Source organism: Neodiprion lecontei, chromosome 2 (genome assembly GCF_021901455.1).
Source record: "Neodiprion lecontei isolate iyNeoLeco1 chromosome 2, iyNeoLeco1.1, whole genome shotgun sequence".
NCBI lineage: Eukaryota > Metazoa > Arthropoda > Insecta > Hymenoptera > Diprionidae > Neodiprion > Neodiprion lecontei.
Window position 1 is genome coordinate 23923771 of NC_060261.1, and position 19153 is coordinate 23942923.

The window sequence follows — 19153 nt, forward strand, 5'->3', positions numbered from 1 at the left end:
ATAAACGGAAGTTTCGATGTCAATGTTCAATTTTAAATCTCTTCATAAAATGATGAAACATTAACATTTTACAAGATTCGTTCGATTTGCGACGGGTCATTTTATTCAACGGATTATTTCCTCCAATCCCTCTGAAACAGTTTTTATCGTTAAATGTTTAGTTTTACAGTATTGTACCGATAATGATTATGATTAAAAATTGGAATTAAAAGGGCCCTCAAAAAATACAAAATCTATTACAGTAACTCTCTAGGCCATCGCCTTCTCAATAAAGTGAATCATTTTAAAGTCAACTCGAATTAATTGCCTTGACCTTGAATCATTTTGAAACGAAGTATCGACATCGGAGCCTTTGTTGGTAATTTAAGCATTTTCGAATTTTCAAGGGGACAAGGTTTCAATAAGTGATTTTCAAATATAAAGAAATTTCCAAGTCAGAGCTCACGAATATATGAACTTGATGAATACTTGAATCTTGTGATAAAATTAATAATAGTATCTGTTTTTGACTCATCTTCTTAAAGATAGACTCCACTTAAATTTGTTTAAAAAATTACCATAACATAGATTTTCTTACTAAAAAGAGACCAAATTTCACATCTCCAAATCGCAAGAGGGTGGCTTAGATTCATCACTTTTAGTTATGTTGATATTTTTAGTGATAAAATCTATTTTTTTTTTTGGCAATTTTACCGAGTTTCAGTGGAATTTCTATATTAATCAAATGGTAAAAACATCGACAGAAAATAATCGATCAATTAGAAGAAAACATCGGTCTTTTCGATTAATCGGAAAATATCGCCCATCCCTACAGTGAAATTAGTGGTAGCACAGCAACAGTCACGACATCGCGACAAATCAGAATTAGCTATCCGCACAATTACGGCGTAACAATCTGCGTCAGCTTAACAATAAGAACAGATACTTAGACAGAGACAGTGCCTACTGGCATACAAAATACTAACAGCAACTTCTTTTTTCAGAATACGGAGCTACTTTTCATTTTCAGATAATAAACAAAAACACCTTAATATTTCTATACGATAAAGACATCCACCAGCACGGTGTGTTCACGAGCAGGTTGGTCTAGAAAACCCGCGAACGTTACAATATATATAGGATATTCCAGGTCAAATCAGCAGCCCAGATCCCTCACCCTCTTGATTCTAATCATTTTTTAGTATGTTGTTGTTTACTCAAAGGGTATCGGTTTTTTTTCAGATTTCTTTATTAAGGTGTTTTTGTTTATTATCTGAAAATCAAAAGGAGCTCTGTATTCGGAAAGAAGAAGTGTAGTTAGTATGTTGTATGTCAGTTTTTATATTTTGTATGTGAGTAAGTAGTCACGGTCTCTGTCTATCTGTCCTTAAGCTGACGCAGACTGTTACGCCGTAGTTATGCGGACAGCAAATTCTGACTTGCCGTGACTGTTGCTGGACTACCACTATTTTCACGGTAGGGATGGGCGATACTTTTTGATTAATCTACAACACCTATGTTTTCTTTTAATTAATCGATTATTTTCTGTCAATGTTTTTACTATTTGATTAATCGATGTTCGATTTTTTTTTCTCAACATCGGATATTTCAATTTTTTTTAGGTGGTTTATAATGTGAATGTCGACCACGTAGACCAGCTGCGCCGTTGCCCAAATAAAGAAGTAAAAAAAAAAAGAATTAGAATTTAAGGGGAATTCGAGGGATGAATAACCACGAAAACGTCAAGCATCTTATTGATAATCCGTAATATCGCTAGTTACATAGTTTGTAGGGTACGCGGTTTTACCCTTGTGAGGTTAACATAGAGAATAATATGCTACTTTTATCCCGCTTTTCATATCGATGAAGTGGCCATTACAGTTAAGTTGGGAATAAATATCTGTGTTATATTATTTTTTTTTTTGTTATTTCCCATTCATTTGAGGGAAAAAATACAAACTAATAACCACTGTTCAAGTTAATAAAGGGGTCAAGGTTAGGTCGGGGATAAAAATTATATATACAACAATGGGAATAAAGCCGATTATTCTCTTGGGTGATTACTGCCCTCTCTTCGACTATATTCCCTTCTTGCATAATGTACTATTTTTGCAACACATGAGTTTCTATATCACTGATTCAACGAAAATACAATATGCGTTTTGCATGGATTTGTAAAACAGCTAGGAAAATATACTCACTGCTTTCAGTTCATATGCTGTGTTCATCTTCTTCGTCGTTGACTTGATGATATTGTTGATCGTCAGAAGTGAAGTTCCGAAACTATGAATTGATAAGAATATCATTTTAAAGTTGTACAGTCCTTTATACGCGACATTACCTAGTGTAATTATGCGAAATTCCACTTACTATGTCTTTATGCGCTTCCATTGGTTTCTTAAGTAGTTGAAGGCCAACGGTTGACCAATAACGTTGTTGGCAACGGAGCCAAACACTCTACCGGCATCCTGTTTTCTGATACCAGAATTCTCCGTCACAGCCCAATTCAAATACCTGCTCAGGATCCAGGTTTCCCTGGTACATCCAAGGGCGTGAAGCAGCAGATCTTTTTCGGATCCAACGTTTGTTTTCTGATAGCGTTCCCAAGCGAAATCCCATTCGGCTTGGCCGCCAACTCGAATGGCAGTGCAGTAAACGACGCTTTTCAAATTAGGCGATATGCTGCACAATTTTATACAGATTTTTCAGATGTTAGCATCATTATTCAATAAAACGCCTACAAGTAATGATCGTCGATATACGAAAGTTAGCTAATACTCACGGGTTATTATTGTCTGGATTTGGCGTAATCTGCCAATTGTGGAACTGCGTTACCGCGTTTTGTACACAGTCCTTGTGTCCCAAGCTGCAAGCCCAACTCAGGACGTCAATTCGAGTGAAAACAGTCAGTTGTGGATCTCCATGAATATCTTTGAAGCCGGTCTGCTTGTAGATATTATCTAGCAGCTTGAGTGCGAAGATCTGAAAATATTGACTGTATCAATGACAGCAGCCTGCCCGCGATTGCAAAGCAGACATAGAGGTCCATTGGCAAACCGTCCTATAAACTTTACCCTAAATCTGTCATATCCTTCAGTCTTGACAAGCATTCTATCCAGATAACCCATAGCGGTGAAAGCAGCTTTCCATGGAAGGTATTCAGTTTCGTGCGCGAGGTAGGACGTTACGTCCAAAGCTGTCGCATAGTCGAGTCTACCAGCTCGTGCCAGGTTCAGAGCATCGTCTAGTAATTGTGCTCGGTTGATGGTAGATATACTTTTGAAAGAGGCTTTGTTCAACTCTTGGATGATCAGGCGCCAATTTTGCTCATCGTAATTAACTCGGTAATATCCTGAAAAGTTTAAACAACAAATTGTTATATTCCGCCCGTCGATTTGTCAGCTATTTCAGTATAATTCTCATCCGGTAATGCGGGTGCACCCTTTGTTTCTACCGAATACATTAAAGTGTCAACATCGAAAACCTATTACAGGGGGACTCATGACTGTATTTGTTTCTGACTTGGTAATTTTTTCGTACTCCACGTAACTAATACGTCTGAAGTACGCGTAATGGCAGTACACTTATAAGACGGATCAAGCTAAGAAATGCCCTATACTTTAGACGTAACTAGGCTGAACAGCTCAAGTCCCAAGTGGTAACGTTAGATGGAACAGCAACGTGATATGCAATCTGTTAACTTTACGAATTAATTACCAGTTTCTTGGACATTGAAAATCACCCATTCGTTGGCTGCTGTGTTCAAGTTTGACAGAGTAATTGTTGGTTCAGCCTGCATCCAGCGCGATGGTATTGTTTCATTAAAGTTGAGCACGTTCTGTGAGGTGTAAGTAATAGGTATCCACCATAAAGGTTTGTCATCTGATACTTCTGTTGTACTAGTTTGAAGTAGAAATCGTTCCTGAAAATGGTAATTGGAGACACTGATCACTCTTCAAGTTTATATTCTGTTATCGTTATAACGTGCATAGTTCATGGTACAATCTTGTTATTCGTGGTTAAACAAGGCAGCATAAAAAAATTATTTATTCCAACATCGAAATTCTGTCTTACTCCCTGAATACAACACCGTAAAAAATCGTATTGAATGAAATGGTGGATGCATTTAGGTGAATCGATCTACAAGTGGCGGTTTTTACACATTACTTCAGTCATCGTTACAGCGATGGGTAATATAATTAGGACTTATGTTGTCGAGTATAGTTTGAAAGGCCCACTTAAAGAGATCCTCGTGGTATGCAGGCGTTAAATGGAACTCTAACAACTCCTTTATCTCGCCATTACCTGCGTTAATGTTGCACTTCCCCTATTGTAATCTCGATTAACTGTGACTACTGGGAAGCCAGTTTGAAGTGTCCACGTGTCCATAATTTCATTGATTGTTATACTTTTATCCAATACTCCATCTTTGTGCGCTTGTTTCGTAAGTGCGTCCCAGAGATCGTTTTGTTCGGCGCTTTGGTAAGCTCTTGAAAAAATCGTGCAACGAACTTATATTAATAATGCATGTATGAAGAAGGTTGACCAAAGAGTAGTAGCAGGTATATTACATACAAACATAATCTCTATACTAATATTGTAAATATCACCGGATGGCTTTCGTCTCTCGCAATTGAATTGCACTCTTTCGGGTATGTACCTCGCGATAGGAACCGAGTGCTATTTGACAACATCCAAATACAAAATGATAATCTGGTGCTTAATGTATTACTTCATATTACGTGTATTATATGTCATCAACTATGTTTTTCGATATATGATTCTTGTATGTTGCTTCTCCGTATCTCACATAGTAAAGCGCGCGCAGCGGCAAGATCGAGCCCTTATACTAAAGATAATTCTCGATGTTTATCGTATACGTACAATATTGACTCACCTTTCTCTCAAATAATTACTCAGTCCTCTTTTGAAAACATTAGTAGTGATGAAATGATCCATCATGCGAATTATCGAAGCACCTGAAAGACAGAAAAATTATCAATGTTTGTACATGAAAAAAGTATACGTCTGTCGCTGTATGGAGTCACTGTAACCAACTTACCTTTTCCGTATGAAATTCTGTCAAATATTTCGCTGATCTCATCCGGGTGGCCAACCTCGACAGATATTGGATGCGATGATGCCAGGGCGTCCAATGCGAACACGTTCTGCAGCTCGTGAACCACGAACTGTTCCAGGACTTTCCAGGATGGCTCAACCTTAACGTTGAATATTTGCATACGCGAATTATGATAATAATTGTTTAAAGGGGTACCACACGAGCTCAAATCGCGTTGTTAATGCCAAAAGGGCTTATACTTAATTTACACCCTTTTGTCTTCAAAGAGCTATCTAAAGCCAAAAAGGTGCATATTCTTTTTTTCATTGCCAATCGTCCTATAGACTTATTTTTAAGCTGAATATTGAAAATAAAATTTTAAAGCCAAAATGGCGTATATGTCCATTTGGCATCAACACCGCGAAATAATATCCGAGAAATTTACTTCGAGAGATAAAGCAGTAAAATTATGTAAAGCAAGCATAAGTATATGTAGATTTACACTTACGGCATTCATGCCGATGTATTCGACGTAGCTTGCGAAACCTTCGTTTAACCAAAGATCCGTCCACCAACTCGGCGTTACCAAATTGCCGAACCATTGGTGGGCAAGTTCGTGCGCCACGACTGTTGCCACGCGTTGCTTATTACTGTTTGTGGATACGCCTTCTTGGTACAGCATTGCAGTCTCTCTTTAAATTTATTGACAGTTGATATTTATATATATATAATATACCAATTAAGAGTGTGCGGGTACTGAAATTCTCTGGGTCGGGGGGGAATGGATTACTTTCGGGTCAGGTTCCCGAAAATTTCGATTACTCAAAGATTTCGGTATTGCAAAAAAACCCAACCCAATGCAAACCCGACCCGAACCCGAGTTCGAGGACCCGTGCTTTCGGGTACCCGCACACCCCTAATACCTATACATATATGTATTAGCGGGTAGCAGAAAAAAGATATCTGCGATTTTCCACTGTGGCATCCCCTTAAAAGTTTGTTTACGTAGAATGAAACATAGTGTGAAAAGATGAACGTTTTATGTTACGCAGAAGGTCGCACTCATTTGATTTTTCACCTTTTTTTTCAACGAATTTTTTTTATTGCTTAAATCTATCACAATACCAATTTACGTCACCAAGAACACCTACACTTGTAGTATTCAGTCTCCAGTTGATATTTTAGGAGCGTATCTGACGACTTTTTCATTATTCATTCAATTTCATGAAATAATTATAATTTATTATGAAGCTTTAATTCAGGAAAATAAGATTCCTGCTCGATATATTGTCATATTATGGATCACGATCTTTGGGTTGAATATAAATTACAGGGAAGAAATAATAATTGAAGTGCTACATGTTTCTTCATATATTCCAAAATATTTTAAAAGGTGAAAAATCAAAAAACCGCGTTCTTCCACGTAACGTAGAACGCTCATCTTTAGACAGAATCTTTCTTTTAACCCAAGCAAACTTTTTATAGAGTGCTACGGTGGAAGATCCCAAATTTTTTTTTCCTGAATCACTCTCCCAATAAACACACACCAGTATAAATTTCGTATATGAAACGTCGAAGTCGTTTAATAATGGTATAAGTATAAAATTCAACCGTATCACATATACTGTAATATTTCGGATGGATATTATTCGTATGATTACTCTGTTTATTATGCGTATTTCATTATACAGAAGTTTAAAATACGTATTATTATAGCAAAAGCAACGTATAGTATATTTGTTCATTATTCGTACGAAAATCGTTTAAAACTTATATGTTTAACGATGTTGGTACTCCATCTTTCAACGTTTTATCAGAATCGTTTCATTTGAATTTACAAATTACGAGCTATTAACGTTCACGAAATTCGTTTATGATTTTGGTAATCACAACATATAATATTCATTCATGACACAACTGCCAGCAACTTTAATTAGACGTTTATCATACTTCCTATTCACCATTGCACAGCAGTATATTGATTGTTTTATGAACGTATATCTTCGACTATTATAATGTACGTTTTATTGGTATTTCTGATCTACGCGTGATAGACGTTTATGAAATTCATTTTCAATCTTGGTGTCTACAACATCTATATATATATATATTAGGGTGTGTCGAAAATGAACTTTTTTTTTTTCTTCGCTCCTACCACTCAAAACTTTAGGTTTTGACATTAAAGAGGTCCTCGTTCAAGGAGGGCGCTGTAGCTTGAAGTTTAGAAGTCGCTCAACGAGGATTTAGGTTTCCCATCTAATTAACACGTAAAAAATATTGTTTTTCGTTCAAAATGATGTCAGGCAACCATAAAATTGGCGATGTCTGTATTTCTTGGCTTATTTGAAAGCATGACTCATCCCCTAAACGATGATAGGTCGTTTTTCGACTTACCTTGTTCCAATTTTTTTTTACGCCACTTTTCGACCACAATAGTCACTTTTTCAAGTTTACAAAGTCTCCAAGGTATCAATGAGTCCAAAATGAATTGCTACAAGTATTGATTCTTGATTCGAATATAAATAACCAATTCTAAAAATTGGTAAATTCCGTATCTTCAATTTTATTCAAAAAACCATGTTTATTTTGAGAAATTTTGTATGTTTCACTAATTTTTGGAATTGGTTATTTATATTCGAATCAAGAATCAATACTTGTAGCAATTCATTTTGAACTCATTGATACATTGGAGACTTTGTAAACTTGAAAAAGTGACTATTGTGGTCGAAAAGTGGCGTAAAAAAAATTGGTACAAGGTAAGTCGAAAAACGACCTATCATCGTTTAGGGGATGAGTCATGCTTTCAAATAAGCCAAGAAGCACAGAAATCGCCAATTTTTTGGATGCCTGACATCATTTTGAACGAAAAACAATATTTTTTACGTGTTAATTAGATGGGAAACCTAAATCCTCGTTGAGCGACTTCTAAACTTCAAGCTACAGCGCCCTCCTTGAACGAGGACCTCTTTAATGTCAAAACCTAAAGTTTTGAGTGGTAGGAGCGAAGAAAAAAAAAAGTTCATTTTCGACACACCCTAATATATATATATATATATATATATATATATATATATATATTGTACATTCATCATACAACTACCAGCAACCCCAATTAAGCGCTTAATTATTGCGGTTTTCCACTATTGCACAGAAATATATTCATCGTTTGATGAACGTATTTTTTCAACGATTATTGTTCACGTTTTACTGCTACTTGTGATCTACGTTCAATAACCGTTTATGAAATTTATTCAATATCGGACTATTTTCAAGATACATTGAATTGTATAATATGTATATTTGATCAAATGGGTTCATACTTGTTTTACTTCAACACGATTGAGGAAAATTCAACGTTGAGTACAATATTCAGATTATGAACGCACTTTTAGTATTCATGTATGCGGAACCGCCTGATGCCAAGCGGTGGCCAAATCAGTTGATTATCTTATAATTAGTTTCCGAAAAATGGACTTTAATTACCCGTTATTTTGATGCCAATATTATGTGGTAACTAAAGCTGAACACTGATCTTGTATTCATTTACCGGTGCATGGAACATAGATATAACCAATAAAAGGAAGAGAATAAAGAAGTGTCCGAAACGTGAATAATTTCGTACCAAGAATAATAATTTATTGTACATTTTTATAATTATTTCACAATATTGGTTATCATATTATAATATATTAAATCTCATTATTTGGCACGAATTACGTCAAGACTTCAATATCTTGTATGAGTACTTGCTAAAACAAGCGTTCATCATATCCTGTCGCATTTTTAACGTCGTTTGTACGTTTATTTTTCGCGCTATTTTATCGGAGTTCTGTGCGTTATACATTGTGTCACTACTGATATATTATTCTCCTGCTCTGGTGCGTCAGCGTCGGTAACGCTGCAAGCTAGAGTAAGAGCGCAATAATTATATGTAGAGACAGAACTTATCCCATGGACCGCGCATTCATACAGTAAGTGTAAGTATAGCGAGTGGTAAGACAAGGACAGCTCGGAATAACACGGGCATATATGGCAAAGTTGATTCCCTTTTGGGCACGATCTCTCTGTCGCTCTTGCGTCTCCTCTATCTTTGTCTTTGTCTGGGAGCCTATATTCATCCCCACCCTTGCAACTGGCCTCAGGCGCTGGTTATGGCGTTATTCGTCAACCGAATGCGGAGGTGCTCGGATCGATCGGTGATCGTGTAGCAAAAAAGGTGAGAAGCTATTGTTAATCTGCGGCCTAGACGGAAGAAGCAAATTCGTCATTAAATAACGCTGGTAAGTACAACTACATATTTTTCCAAATATGGTGGTATTTTGTCTTAATACATCGAGCATTCTTGGTTGAAAAAATAATGTGTTTTGCAACTCAAATTCTGTCTCTTCTGTATTTTTTTCTTTCCTTTCTTTTCTTTCTTCAAAAGAAACTATGTGTAATGTTCTGCGTCTTTTTCTCTAAACCAAACGATGTACCATAAAAATATGGAATAGTTTATTGTTTATTATATAACGTTCATGAATATTTTTGAACTGTTTTTAAACGTTATTTATATGTGTTAAGTTTACTATGATACGTATATTATAGGTTAATTATATTAGTTCTTGTCGAATTTGAGGAAAACTTCATGTTAATAATCATCCCATGTGATCATGCGGTTATTAGTAACTTTTGCTCTGTATTGTTTGAAATCGGTTTCGTGTTTATTATTTTTTTAGATACCGTTTCAACATATCTATAACATACATATGAACTCGTAGCATCTTCCAAAGTAACAAAGTATAGTAATACAGCCACGTAAATATTTCTGTGCCATCGAAATCACAGAAATATTATTTTGACAATATTTTTTATTTTCTTTTCCCTTCAATTGAAAATAACAATTATTATCCATCAGAAGAAGACGGTCATGTTAGACAATAGAGACAATAGAGAAGATCCGTAGCAATAAAGCTTTTTCACCAGTTAGTGCAACAACTTATATAGAGGTTTATTAAAAATTATGTATTTTGATCCAAAATTCTGTTTTGTGTATATTTTCTTGGATTTGGGCTGAATAAATATTAAAAAGGGATTTGCACCTGAATAATTTTGTAAACACTGGTAAAAATAGTGGTCATCTACCCATCAAACGTATATAATACGCAGGAAATTCGTAACAAGTAATTTTATTCCATTGGATTTGACTTTGATCTTTACCGATAAACGTATAGTATACTCATGATTTACGTTCAGTAGTAGGCGTCATGATATACTATTCGAAAAGTATTAGAATATAAGCAGGACATCGGCCCAGAATTGGTTCAACGTTAAACTACGATCTTGTTTAATTTGTAGTAACAATAAATAGCGATACATAGAACTATAAGTACTATAGAATAATAATATTAGTAACAGTACTATCTAGTCCTGAAATATATCACGATTCCTACTACTGAACGTAAATCATGAGTATACTATGCGTTTATCGGTAAATGTCAGAGTCAAATCCAATAGAATGAAACTACTCATTACCTGCGTATTATATACGTTCGATGGGTAGCTGACCACGTTTTTTATTCGTGTTTACAAAATTGTTCGGCTACAAATGCCTTTTTAATATTTATTTAGCCCAAATCCAAGAAAATATACACGAAACAGCATTTTTGATCAAATTACTTAATTTTCAATAAAATTTTATATAAATTGTTGCGCTAACTCGTGTAAAAGCTTTATTGCTATGAATCTTCTGTATTGACTCACGTACTACGTTCATTAGGTTCATTTAACTTTTAGTTTTCAGAGTGGTGTGCGGATATTTACGACAAATAAGGCAAGCACGTTAAAGCGTACATCATTTCTTGTCTGGTGTGTATTATTATTTAGTTTTATAACATGCCTCATGATTTAAAAGTTCTGAGTAAACGACATTTGCGTCGCAAAACAGCTATAAATACTCGTAAAGTATTACTGAGTATTGCAGGCAATAATTGTGCACTCGAGCACCTTACGAAATCACAATTAAAAGATGCTAGTCATGAACATGTGTCTTGTATCGGAGAATATGTGCACTCTATAGATAGCGATTATGATGTTGATCATATCCATCAAAGTAATGAACAGAATGAAGAAAACTCTAATTCGAACCGCGATAATAAAGATTTCAAAGACATCGAAAGTGACATAGATAGCATCAAAGCTACGTTGTACAGTTCTGAAGATAATTCAAGTTCCGTCAGCGATGAAGTGCATTTAGATGATGAAACGAACTTTGTTGAAAATTTGCGCGACTGGGCATCTTCAAATAACATCACACATAACGCGATCGATCAATTGCTAGCATTATTGAAACCAGCACATCCTATCTTACCCTTAAGTGCTAGGACTCTACTTCACACGTCACGACGTATTGAAACGTTAAATTTAGACAACGGAGAAATGTGTTATTTCGGTTTGGAGAAATGCTTGAGACAAAAACTCGAGTCAGGTCTCAAAAAAGGACTGTCACCTGAACATACGTTGCGAGTTGATTTTAATATTGATGGGATTCCCGTTTATAAAAGTAGCGGAACATCATTTTGGCCAATTTTGGGACGCAGTATTTCAATGATCGATGATAGCCCATTTGTAATTGGTGTTTATTATGGTACGGGTAAACCGATGCCACTATCTTCATATTTACGAGATTTAATTAAAGAAACGTCACGTTTAAGCACCAATGGTTTTGAGTTTAATGGCACCAAATACTTTGTCAGAGTTGGTTTATTCGCGTGTGACGCGCCCGCGAGATCTATGTTGAAAATGTGTTTAGGACATTCGGGTAAGGATGCTTGCGAGAGGTGTAAGATTCGCGCAGTTCATCTCAACCGTAAACTGTGTTATCCATGTGACACCGAATTCCAGAAGCGAAAAGATAGTGATTTTGTTGCACCTAGTGAAAACGATCGTCACGTTAAAGGACGTTCGCCTCTTTTAGATCTTTACGTGGGACTAGTCTCCCAATTTCCTTTAGATCCCATGCATTTAATCTACCTGGGAATTTTGAAGAGGTTGCTCCTTAAATACTGGGTCGAGGGTTCACGTGATTGCAAATTGTCTAAGGATATTTTGTTAGAAATTGAACGTATAATGAAACTATTGGCGCGATATGTTCCGGCAGAGTTTCCTCGAAAGCCCCGTGGATTTTTGGATTTGCATCGATGGAAAGCGACAGAATTTAGATTTTTCTTGTTATATTCCGGCCCTGTTGTAATGCGGGATGTGCTAGATCGAAAAAAGTACAAACATTTTTTATTATTGTCTGCCGCCGTGTATATTCTATCGAATACAGCCTTGTTCTCGCGTTTTCGAAACATCGCGCAAGATATGATCGAAAAATTCGTTACTCAAGGTGCTAAGATATACGGACAAAACTTTGTCGTATATAATGTACATTCGCTGCTGCATGTCATAGACGACGTAGAACGATTTGGCCCATTAGAAGAATACAGTTGCTTTGTGTATGAAAATCATTTGGGCCATTTGAAACGACTTATTCGATCGAAACGCTTGCCGCTGCAGCAGCTGAGTAATCGACTTGAAGAACTAAGTTCTATTCGTAAAACTAATTGTCAGGAAAAATTTATTCCTAAACCCAAATTTATTGGAAATTCTCGTGAATGTCAGGCTCTGGAAACGAAAAAATTCAAAATATCAATAAAAAGGCCGGATAATGTAGTAGCTTGTGGGACAGAAATATTAGTGATCAAATCAATCCTTTTCATTGCCGGAGAATATAGAATTATAGGTACTCCGTTCAAGTACAAGCGAGACCTTTATCAGAAACCTATTAAATCTTCCAAACTAGGGATTTTTTTCGTAAGAAGTTTCAACGTAGCGAAATCTTATCGCGTCGATGATATATTACATAAATTCGTCTGTCTTCCATTTAAAGATGGTTTCGCAGTAACTCCGATACTACACGAAATGAAATAAAATTTTTATTTTTTGTTAAACATCTCAACGAAACGAGCTCTCGACAAAAAACAGATGATGAACCTACGATTCTCGGCAATGTGTACGAGGAAGAGGGATTCGTTCAAGACATGTATAGTATGTCTATGTCTACCTCGCACACATTCCCGAGAATCGTAGGTTCATTATCTCTTTTATATTAAAAGTTTGCTTCAATTGAGATGTTTAGCAAAAAATAACATTATCGTATACCTATTACCATATACCGTATATGCCGAGTCTAATTTACCTAGTAGTCCAATATACCCAACTCTACCATATGTTCATAACATCACTTTTGAGCTGATTTATTATAGTTTTGTACGTCACATTGACGTTCAAGTATTGGTTAGACATGCGTTCCCAAAATCTTCATAATGTTTCATGATCGATTCATCTTTTAACTTATATACTACCTTGCATATTCCTATGTTGATGTCCTAATTAAAAACTTTTAAACTGGCACTTTTTGCTCAGAGTGGAATAAAAGTGCTTGAATTTTGATCAAATATAAATTTATACACCAGACTAGAGAATATGATACATTTAACGATGTTTTTACTCAGTCGTGCTGCAGAACTATGTATGCGGTGATTGAATTCTTGGTTGGCGAAGATAGAGAATGCGCATTGGTACCAGTTCTTTGGCTGGTCGAAAACAACACCCAATGTTACTGGCCACGGACAAAAACTGAAGATCATTTTACAAAACTTGTAAAATCAAAGGCTGCCTATGAAAAAACATGGCCAAAGTTTGCCATTCACAAAGTACTGCATACCGGAGGTGATTATTGGAACGTAGAACTTTTTTTTACAATTGTATACGGATTGAATGTTTCAATCATATTAATTTTCACTTGGATAAGAGTTACGACGATATATTTTGATCATATTGTACATTTGTGATTAATTTTGCTAATCAATGAGCATTCGGTATTGATTGATATTCCTTGATTAACTAACAGATGACTACCACGACACCGAAGCAACGATGGCGCGCCTACTGGAGCTGGGCACGTCCGATGAATCCGGAATAATTCGCAACATCGCTAAAAAATCCACTGTAATACCTCAGCAAGATATTACCAATGACGTGGACGAGAATGAAGCTACGAACAGTGATGATGTCGAACCTGAGCCGCAAAAGAAAAAACGTAAACACAAAACCGACAAGAAGAAGGCTAAAAATCGACACGTTAGTAACAAAAAAAAAAAAACGAAGCGTTCTCGTGAAAGTTCAAGTAGTTTAGGTTACACCTCTTCAGCTGACGAGAATTTGCCACCGTCCGAAGTCGATGAATCGACTTCTAACCGTAATAAGAATACTCGCTACATTAACTCAGCCAAAGGATCTACCAAAAATCAGACACCAAAGAAAAACTTGGCCCACAAGATCGTACAGCACCAGTATAATGATAATTCCCATGAGTCACCGAATCAGTTGTCTGGATATGAAACATCAAATAGAAACATTTCTAGTAGGATCATCAGGTCTACCACGCAATATGACTTATCAAGATCCTTTTCACAACTTGAACCTTCAACCCCGACCACATCACGCGAACAGAATACCTTTGAAGAAAAAACTCTGCAGTATTTAGAACACATTAAATCCTACACTGAACAAAACCATCTGCTACTACGTAAAATCTTCTCAAAACAGAAGGAAGTCAGCATCGACGTAACAAAGAAACCAGCCGAATTCCCAAAACTTCCTCTTAACTCCATGGAAGACTTCTCCAACCTCGAAAATATCCTGAAATCCGAAGAGCATCGAACTTATTTAGTGAGTAGACCTTGCAATCATATTCAAAATATGTATGTCATGACATACGGATAGGTACTAATACCGAGCGTATTCTTCAATGAGGGCCAACCCCCTCCCTAGCGCAAACCAACACAGGCACATGAGGCTCGGCCGGGAGGGGATAGAATGCCAGTGGCCATGTTAGTCTCCACTCGACCGAACTTCACGTACGCGTCATGTGCCTGAGTTGGCTTAGCACTAGGGAGGGGGTTGTCTCTCATTGAAGAATACGCTCGGTATGTGTTGACTGCAAAGGAATAATGAAAATTACTACAGGCATACAGAATTGCGGTTCGTAACGTTTTAACCCTCTCGGACCGTATGTTGCTTCTACGCAACACGCACTTTGAGGCTTCATAAAACTGTATCGGTCGCAAGGTCAGGGTTCTAACTGCATAGTTCCATTAAGCAAGGTCAGATGGCCTTATAGATACTCCTAAACCCTGAGGTAAACTGCTTTCACCCATCGAAATATCAATATGGTGAGAGATTTTCATTCAACATGAAATCGGTCTCGGTCTGATCGAGAGGGTTAACGTTAAAAAATGCTGAAAAAATATTAGGAATCGACAATCTCCAACTAGTCAAAATTGTTATCGATGTTGATAACAGTAAGAATATTTTGAATTCAATTCGACATTCATTCATTTTAGTATTTTGTTGCAGACCGGGAAACTGGCTTCTGTTGGAGGGACAAGCGGTCGCCAATGTGTGTTGGCTATAATGAGGTCACTACTCACAAACGAATTAGCGATGCAATTCAATTGGGCAGGGAGGGACAAAGTCCCATTTCAAAAGACATTGACAATGGAAACTGTTTACGGTAATGAATAATTCATGAAATTTTCGAGAAACAGTTATTACTTGGATTTATCGTGTGAAAACAATATTATTCACACATTATTATTCAAATTATGCAAACTGTTAACTTTTTTCCCAATATATTCGAGATTCATCACAATTTACATTGAAATTATTCCTTATCAGTTATCAATATCGTGATATTGTACCTTCCTTTTGATGTATTTTTTCTCAGAGGCTGTGAAACAAACCTTTCTTGGCAAGAAGGAAATTGGTGATGCAACCGAAACCAGTGTTTCGTGTGCCGTGAAAGACTGGTTAAAACTAGCTCGATCACGGCATACCTATGTACGAAAGAAGGGCTAAGAAACTGTGGTAAACGTCAACTAATTTTAAAAACAGTCATATAAAAGTACAAATCATACAGGCATATAAATATTTCTGATATAAGTGTAATATTCTTAGCGTTTTCTGTTAGTTGTAACTACCGTGAAGACGAAAGTATAGTGTAGGTTGAGCTGTGTCTATGAGCTACAAGATGTACCTTTTTTTTTGATAAATGAGTATTTATAGATATAAGATATTTGTGTAACGTTCTAACAAAGATATAATAAAATCGATTCACATATATAAACTAAATTCGTACGCTTTCTAACTCAACCCAGACTTGTTTCTAGCTAACGTGAAATGATCTTCCTCTATAGCAGTGTACTATATACGCTTTCAATTACACATCCAAGATACGTTATGTATTCAAGTCTAGAGGTCCAATTAAAAACGTTTTTTAACACTGTATAATATTCGTTTAGACATAAATAATGAAAGATTAAAGCGTCATTAACAGAAAACATTTTGTCACGTTAGTTAAACGGACATTGTCAACACATTTTAATAGAAAAAATTTCCTTCATAATTTGAGTTTTAAAACGTACTTGCGAAACGTCTCTTAGTAGTCATCAATATCCAAATATTAGACGATTACCATAAATATTAAAATAACGGATTTTCGATACGTTTTATCAACAAATTGAGATACGATTTATAAATGTTTGGTTTCAAACGTATAAAATTTGCATATGAACAACTATCGTAAGACGTCCACCAAAAACGTTTAATAAACCGAAATCACGGCGGACATTCTTCGCAATAAAATACGTAGGTGCTGCACGTTTATTCTACAGAATAAAACGTTCTTTTTTGACGAATTTCATACGCTTTATATACTGGCATTGTTTATTGGGCTTATTGCATAGATAGGTGTGTTTACATGAATGAGGTTGAAGTTAGTAGCGTTAACATAACGAAACATCCGGAAGAAAAATTATTATTTTGATTATGATTTACTGAATTTCAGACATTCCGGCAATTGTTAAATGACGATTTTTCGAAACGTTAATCATTACAATAACGTTACTATCTTCAACCTCATTTACATGAAAACCTGAGGTGATGAAACTTCGTGATTAAGATTTTCATTATACTCTCCATGATGTTTTGTTAAACCGAAAGATGATGACACTCTAAGTTTGTAGTCCAGTAGAATTAGGTCAAAAAGTGGCAGATCGTGGTTGTGATTGGTGGGAAGCCAATTTTTTGTGGAATGGGTTCCTTTTACATATAGAAACATATTCTGAAGTTGCGCCATCTCAAGCTTTTCCGCACAATTATTTAGAGACGTTTAAATATTCCAATTTCGGGATTTTCTCCTTTTTTAGACCATTTTTCCTCTATTACTCGTAAAGTATCGACCCTACGAGAAAAATGTATAGAAGCAAACTTGTTCAAAATCAAATTTTACACACGGATACGTTGTTTAAAAAAATTAAAAAAAATTTTTTCATCGCCAAATTAACGATTTTCGATGATTTTTTTATCGAAAAAAGTACTTTTTTCACACGTATTTTGCAAACAATTGAAATCGAACAATCTTTCTCTGGAGGGTCAGAAAGAGTACATCAAACCTTCATGAAAAAGCATGCGCAGCCCGATCGCTGTGCGCTCGATAGTTTTTTCCGAATATCATTGTTAATTAAGCCCGATTCGAGAGTTGCGTTATCGTAATTGTTAACGTGAGCCAAAATGAGGCCTTCTGAGTTGCTGCCGATTTTTTTTACAGATACCTGGGACCTCCCCCTAACGTGTCCAACAAGTTTTACCATCCTATTGCAATTATTATGAACTAGGGAATTTTCCGAAAAATGACTCAAATTTGACCTTAGCAACAAATGCTAATAAGTTCGTCAATTATTGTCGGAATCGAATTCGGGAAAGTGGAACAGTTAGAGCAAAAGAAGACGCAACTTTTGAAACAAGACTCATGGTAATCGGACAGTTTGTTTGTTAACTAGAACACTTCAAAGTCGAAGTGACTTTGTTAATTAACAAATTACGATTTCGACATTTTACGAACGCTATTGTCTTCTTTAATATCAGTACTTGATATGCCAAACAATGTTTTTCAAGCTTCTAACTGATTTCATATCGAAAATCAAGTGAACAACTTAGCTTGTTGAGGCAAAAAGTGCGCGGCAGACCGTCGGGCGCCGTGGTGGGGGGAGAAACTCGCCGCAGCCGGCAGCCGCAAAAATCGAATTCACTGTTTCAATAACGTGCGCGCGTTTTTTTTCGACAATATCTCGGGTTCTAATTGACGTATTTTGATGATTTTTTTTTTAAATCGATATGCCGAGTCGTGAGTAACACGAATATCGAATCACATTCAACAAATTCTTTTATTTAAACACTCAAAATCGGACGGAAGTATAAATCTCGGTTTTTTTCGTTGCTAATCATTAGTTTATTCATGAAAATTTAGATTTCCATGCTGAGTATTCGTTCACTTTATTATTCATCATTATGATAAAATGAACAAAATACTCCCAAATTTAAAAAATTTAATAATATTATTGTTGTGTTTGTAATATGTTGCAAAAATCTGTATTATAATAAGTGAATTATTATTAATTAATCAAATACAATATTATTCATTATTTCGGCCGAAATAATTATTTATTATTATATATTATTGTTGAGTTTGTAATATGTTGCAAAAATCAGTATTATAATAAGTGAATTATTATTAATTAATCTAATACAATATTATTCAATATTTCGTAATAAACATAATAATGAATAATATTGTATTTGATTAATTAATAATAATTCACTTATTATAATACAGATTTTTGCAACATATTACAAACACAACAATAATATTATTAAATTTTTTAAATTTGGGAGTATTTTGTTCATTTTATCATAATGATGAATAATAAAGTGAACGAATACTCAGCATGGAAATCTAAATTTTCATGAATAAACTAATGATTAGCAACGAAAAAAACCGAGATTTATACTTCCGTCCGATTTTGAGTGTTTAAATAAAAGAATTTGTTGAATGTGATTCGATATTCGTGTTACTCACGACTCGGCATATCGATTTAAAAAAAAAATCATCAAAATACGTCAATTAGAACCCGAGATATTGTCGAAAAAAAACGCGCGCACGTTATTGAAACAGTGAATTCGATTTTTGCG

The 19153-nt window shown here is 35.5% G+C and overlaps 2 protein-coding genes across 8 annotated transcripts in view; one reads left to right on the forward strand and one right to left on the reverse strand.

Moving 5' to 3' along the window:
* LOC107224283 (aminopeptidase N) overlaps positions 1-19153 on the reverse strand; it is a 59638-nt gene that overhangs the window by 4017 nt on the left and 36468 nt on the right. For all 5 annotated transcript variants that reach the window (XM_015664280.2, XM_046730629.1, XM_046730630.1 and 2 more), the window contains exons 6-14: positions 5547-5730; positions 5042-5198; positions 4877-4958; positions 4285-4468; positions 3697-3901; positions 3054-3331; positions 2762-2961; positions 2350-2661; positions 2181-2262 (exon numbers count right to left, since the gene is read on the reverse strand). In XM_015664280.2, coding sequence (XP_015519766.2) covers positions 2181-2262; positions 2350-2661; positions 2762-2961; positions 3054-3331; positions 3697-3901; positions 4285-4468; positions 4877-4958; positions 5042-5198; positions 5547-5730 — 1684 coding nt within the window. The remainder of the gene's footprint in view (positions 1-2180; positions 2263-2349; positions 2662-2761; positions 2962-3053; positions 3332-3696; positions 3902-4284; positions 4469-4876; positions 4959-5041; positions 5199-5546; positions 5731-19153) is intronic.
* Positions 8707-16255, forward strand: LOC107217465. 3 transcript variants are annotated; one of them, XM_046730633.1, is made up of 6 exons: positions 8707-9318; positions 10814-10885; positions 13576-13792; positions 13974-14794; positions 15482-15638; positions 15852-16255. In XM_046730633.1, the coding sequence occupies exons 3-6, from the start codon at positions 13591-13593 to the stop codon at positions 15980-15982; spliced, it is 1311 nt and encodes a 436-aa protein (XP_046586589.1). In that variant the 5' UTR covers positions 8707-9318; positions 10814-10885; positions 13576-13590; the 3' UTR covers positions 15983-16255. The 3 variants fall into 3 exon arrangements, with proteins under 3 accessions (XP_046586589.1, XP_046586590.1, XP_046586591.1); XM_046730634.1 differs by lacking the exon at positions 10814-10885; XM_046730635.1 differs by lacking the exons at positions 10814-10885; positions 13576-13792 and having other exon boundaries at positions 8708-9318.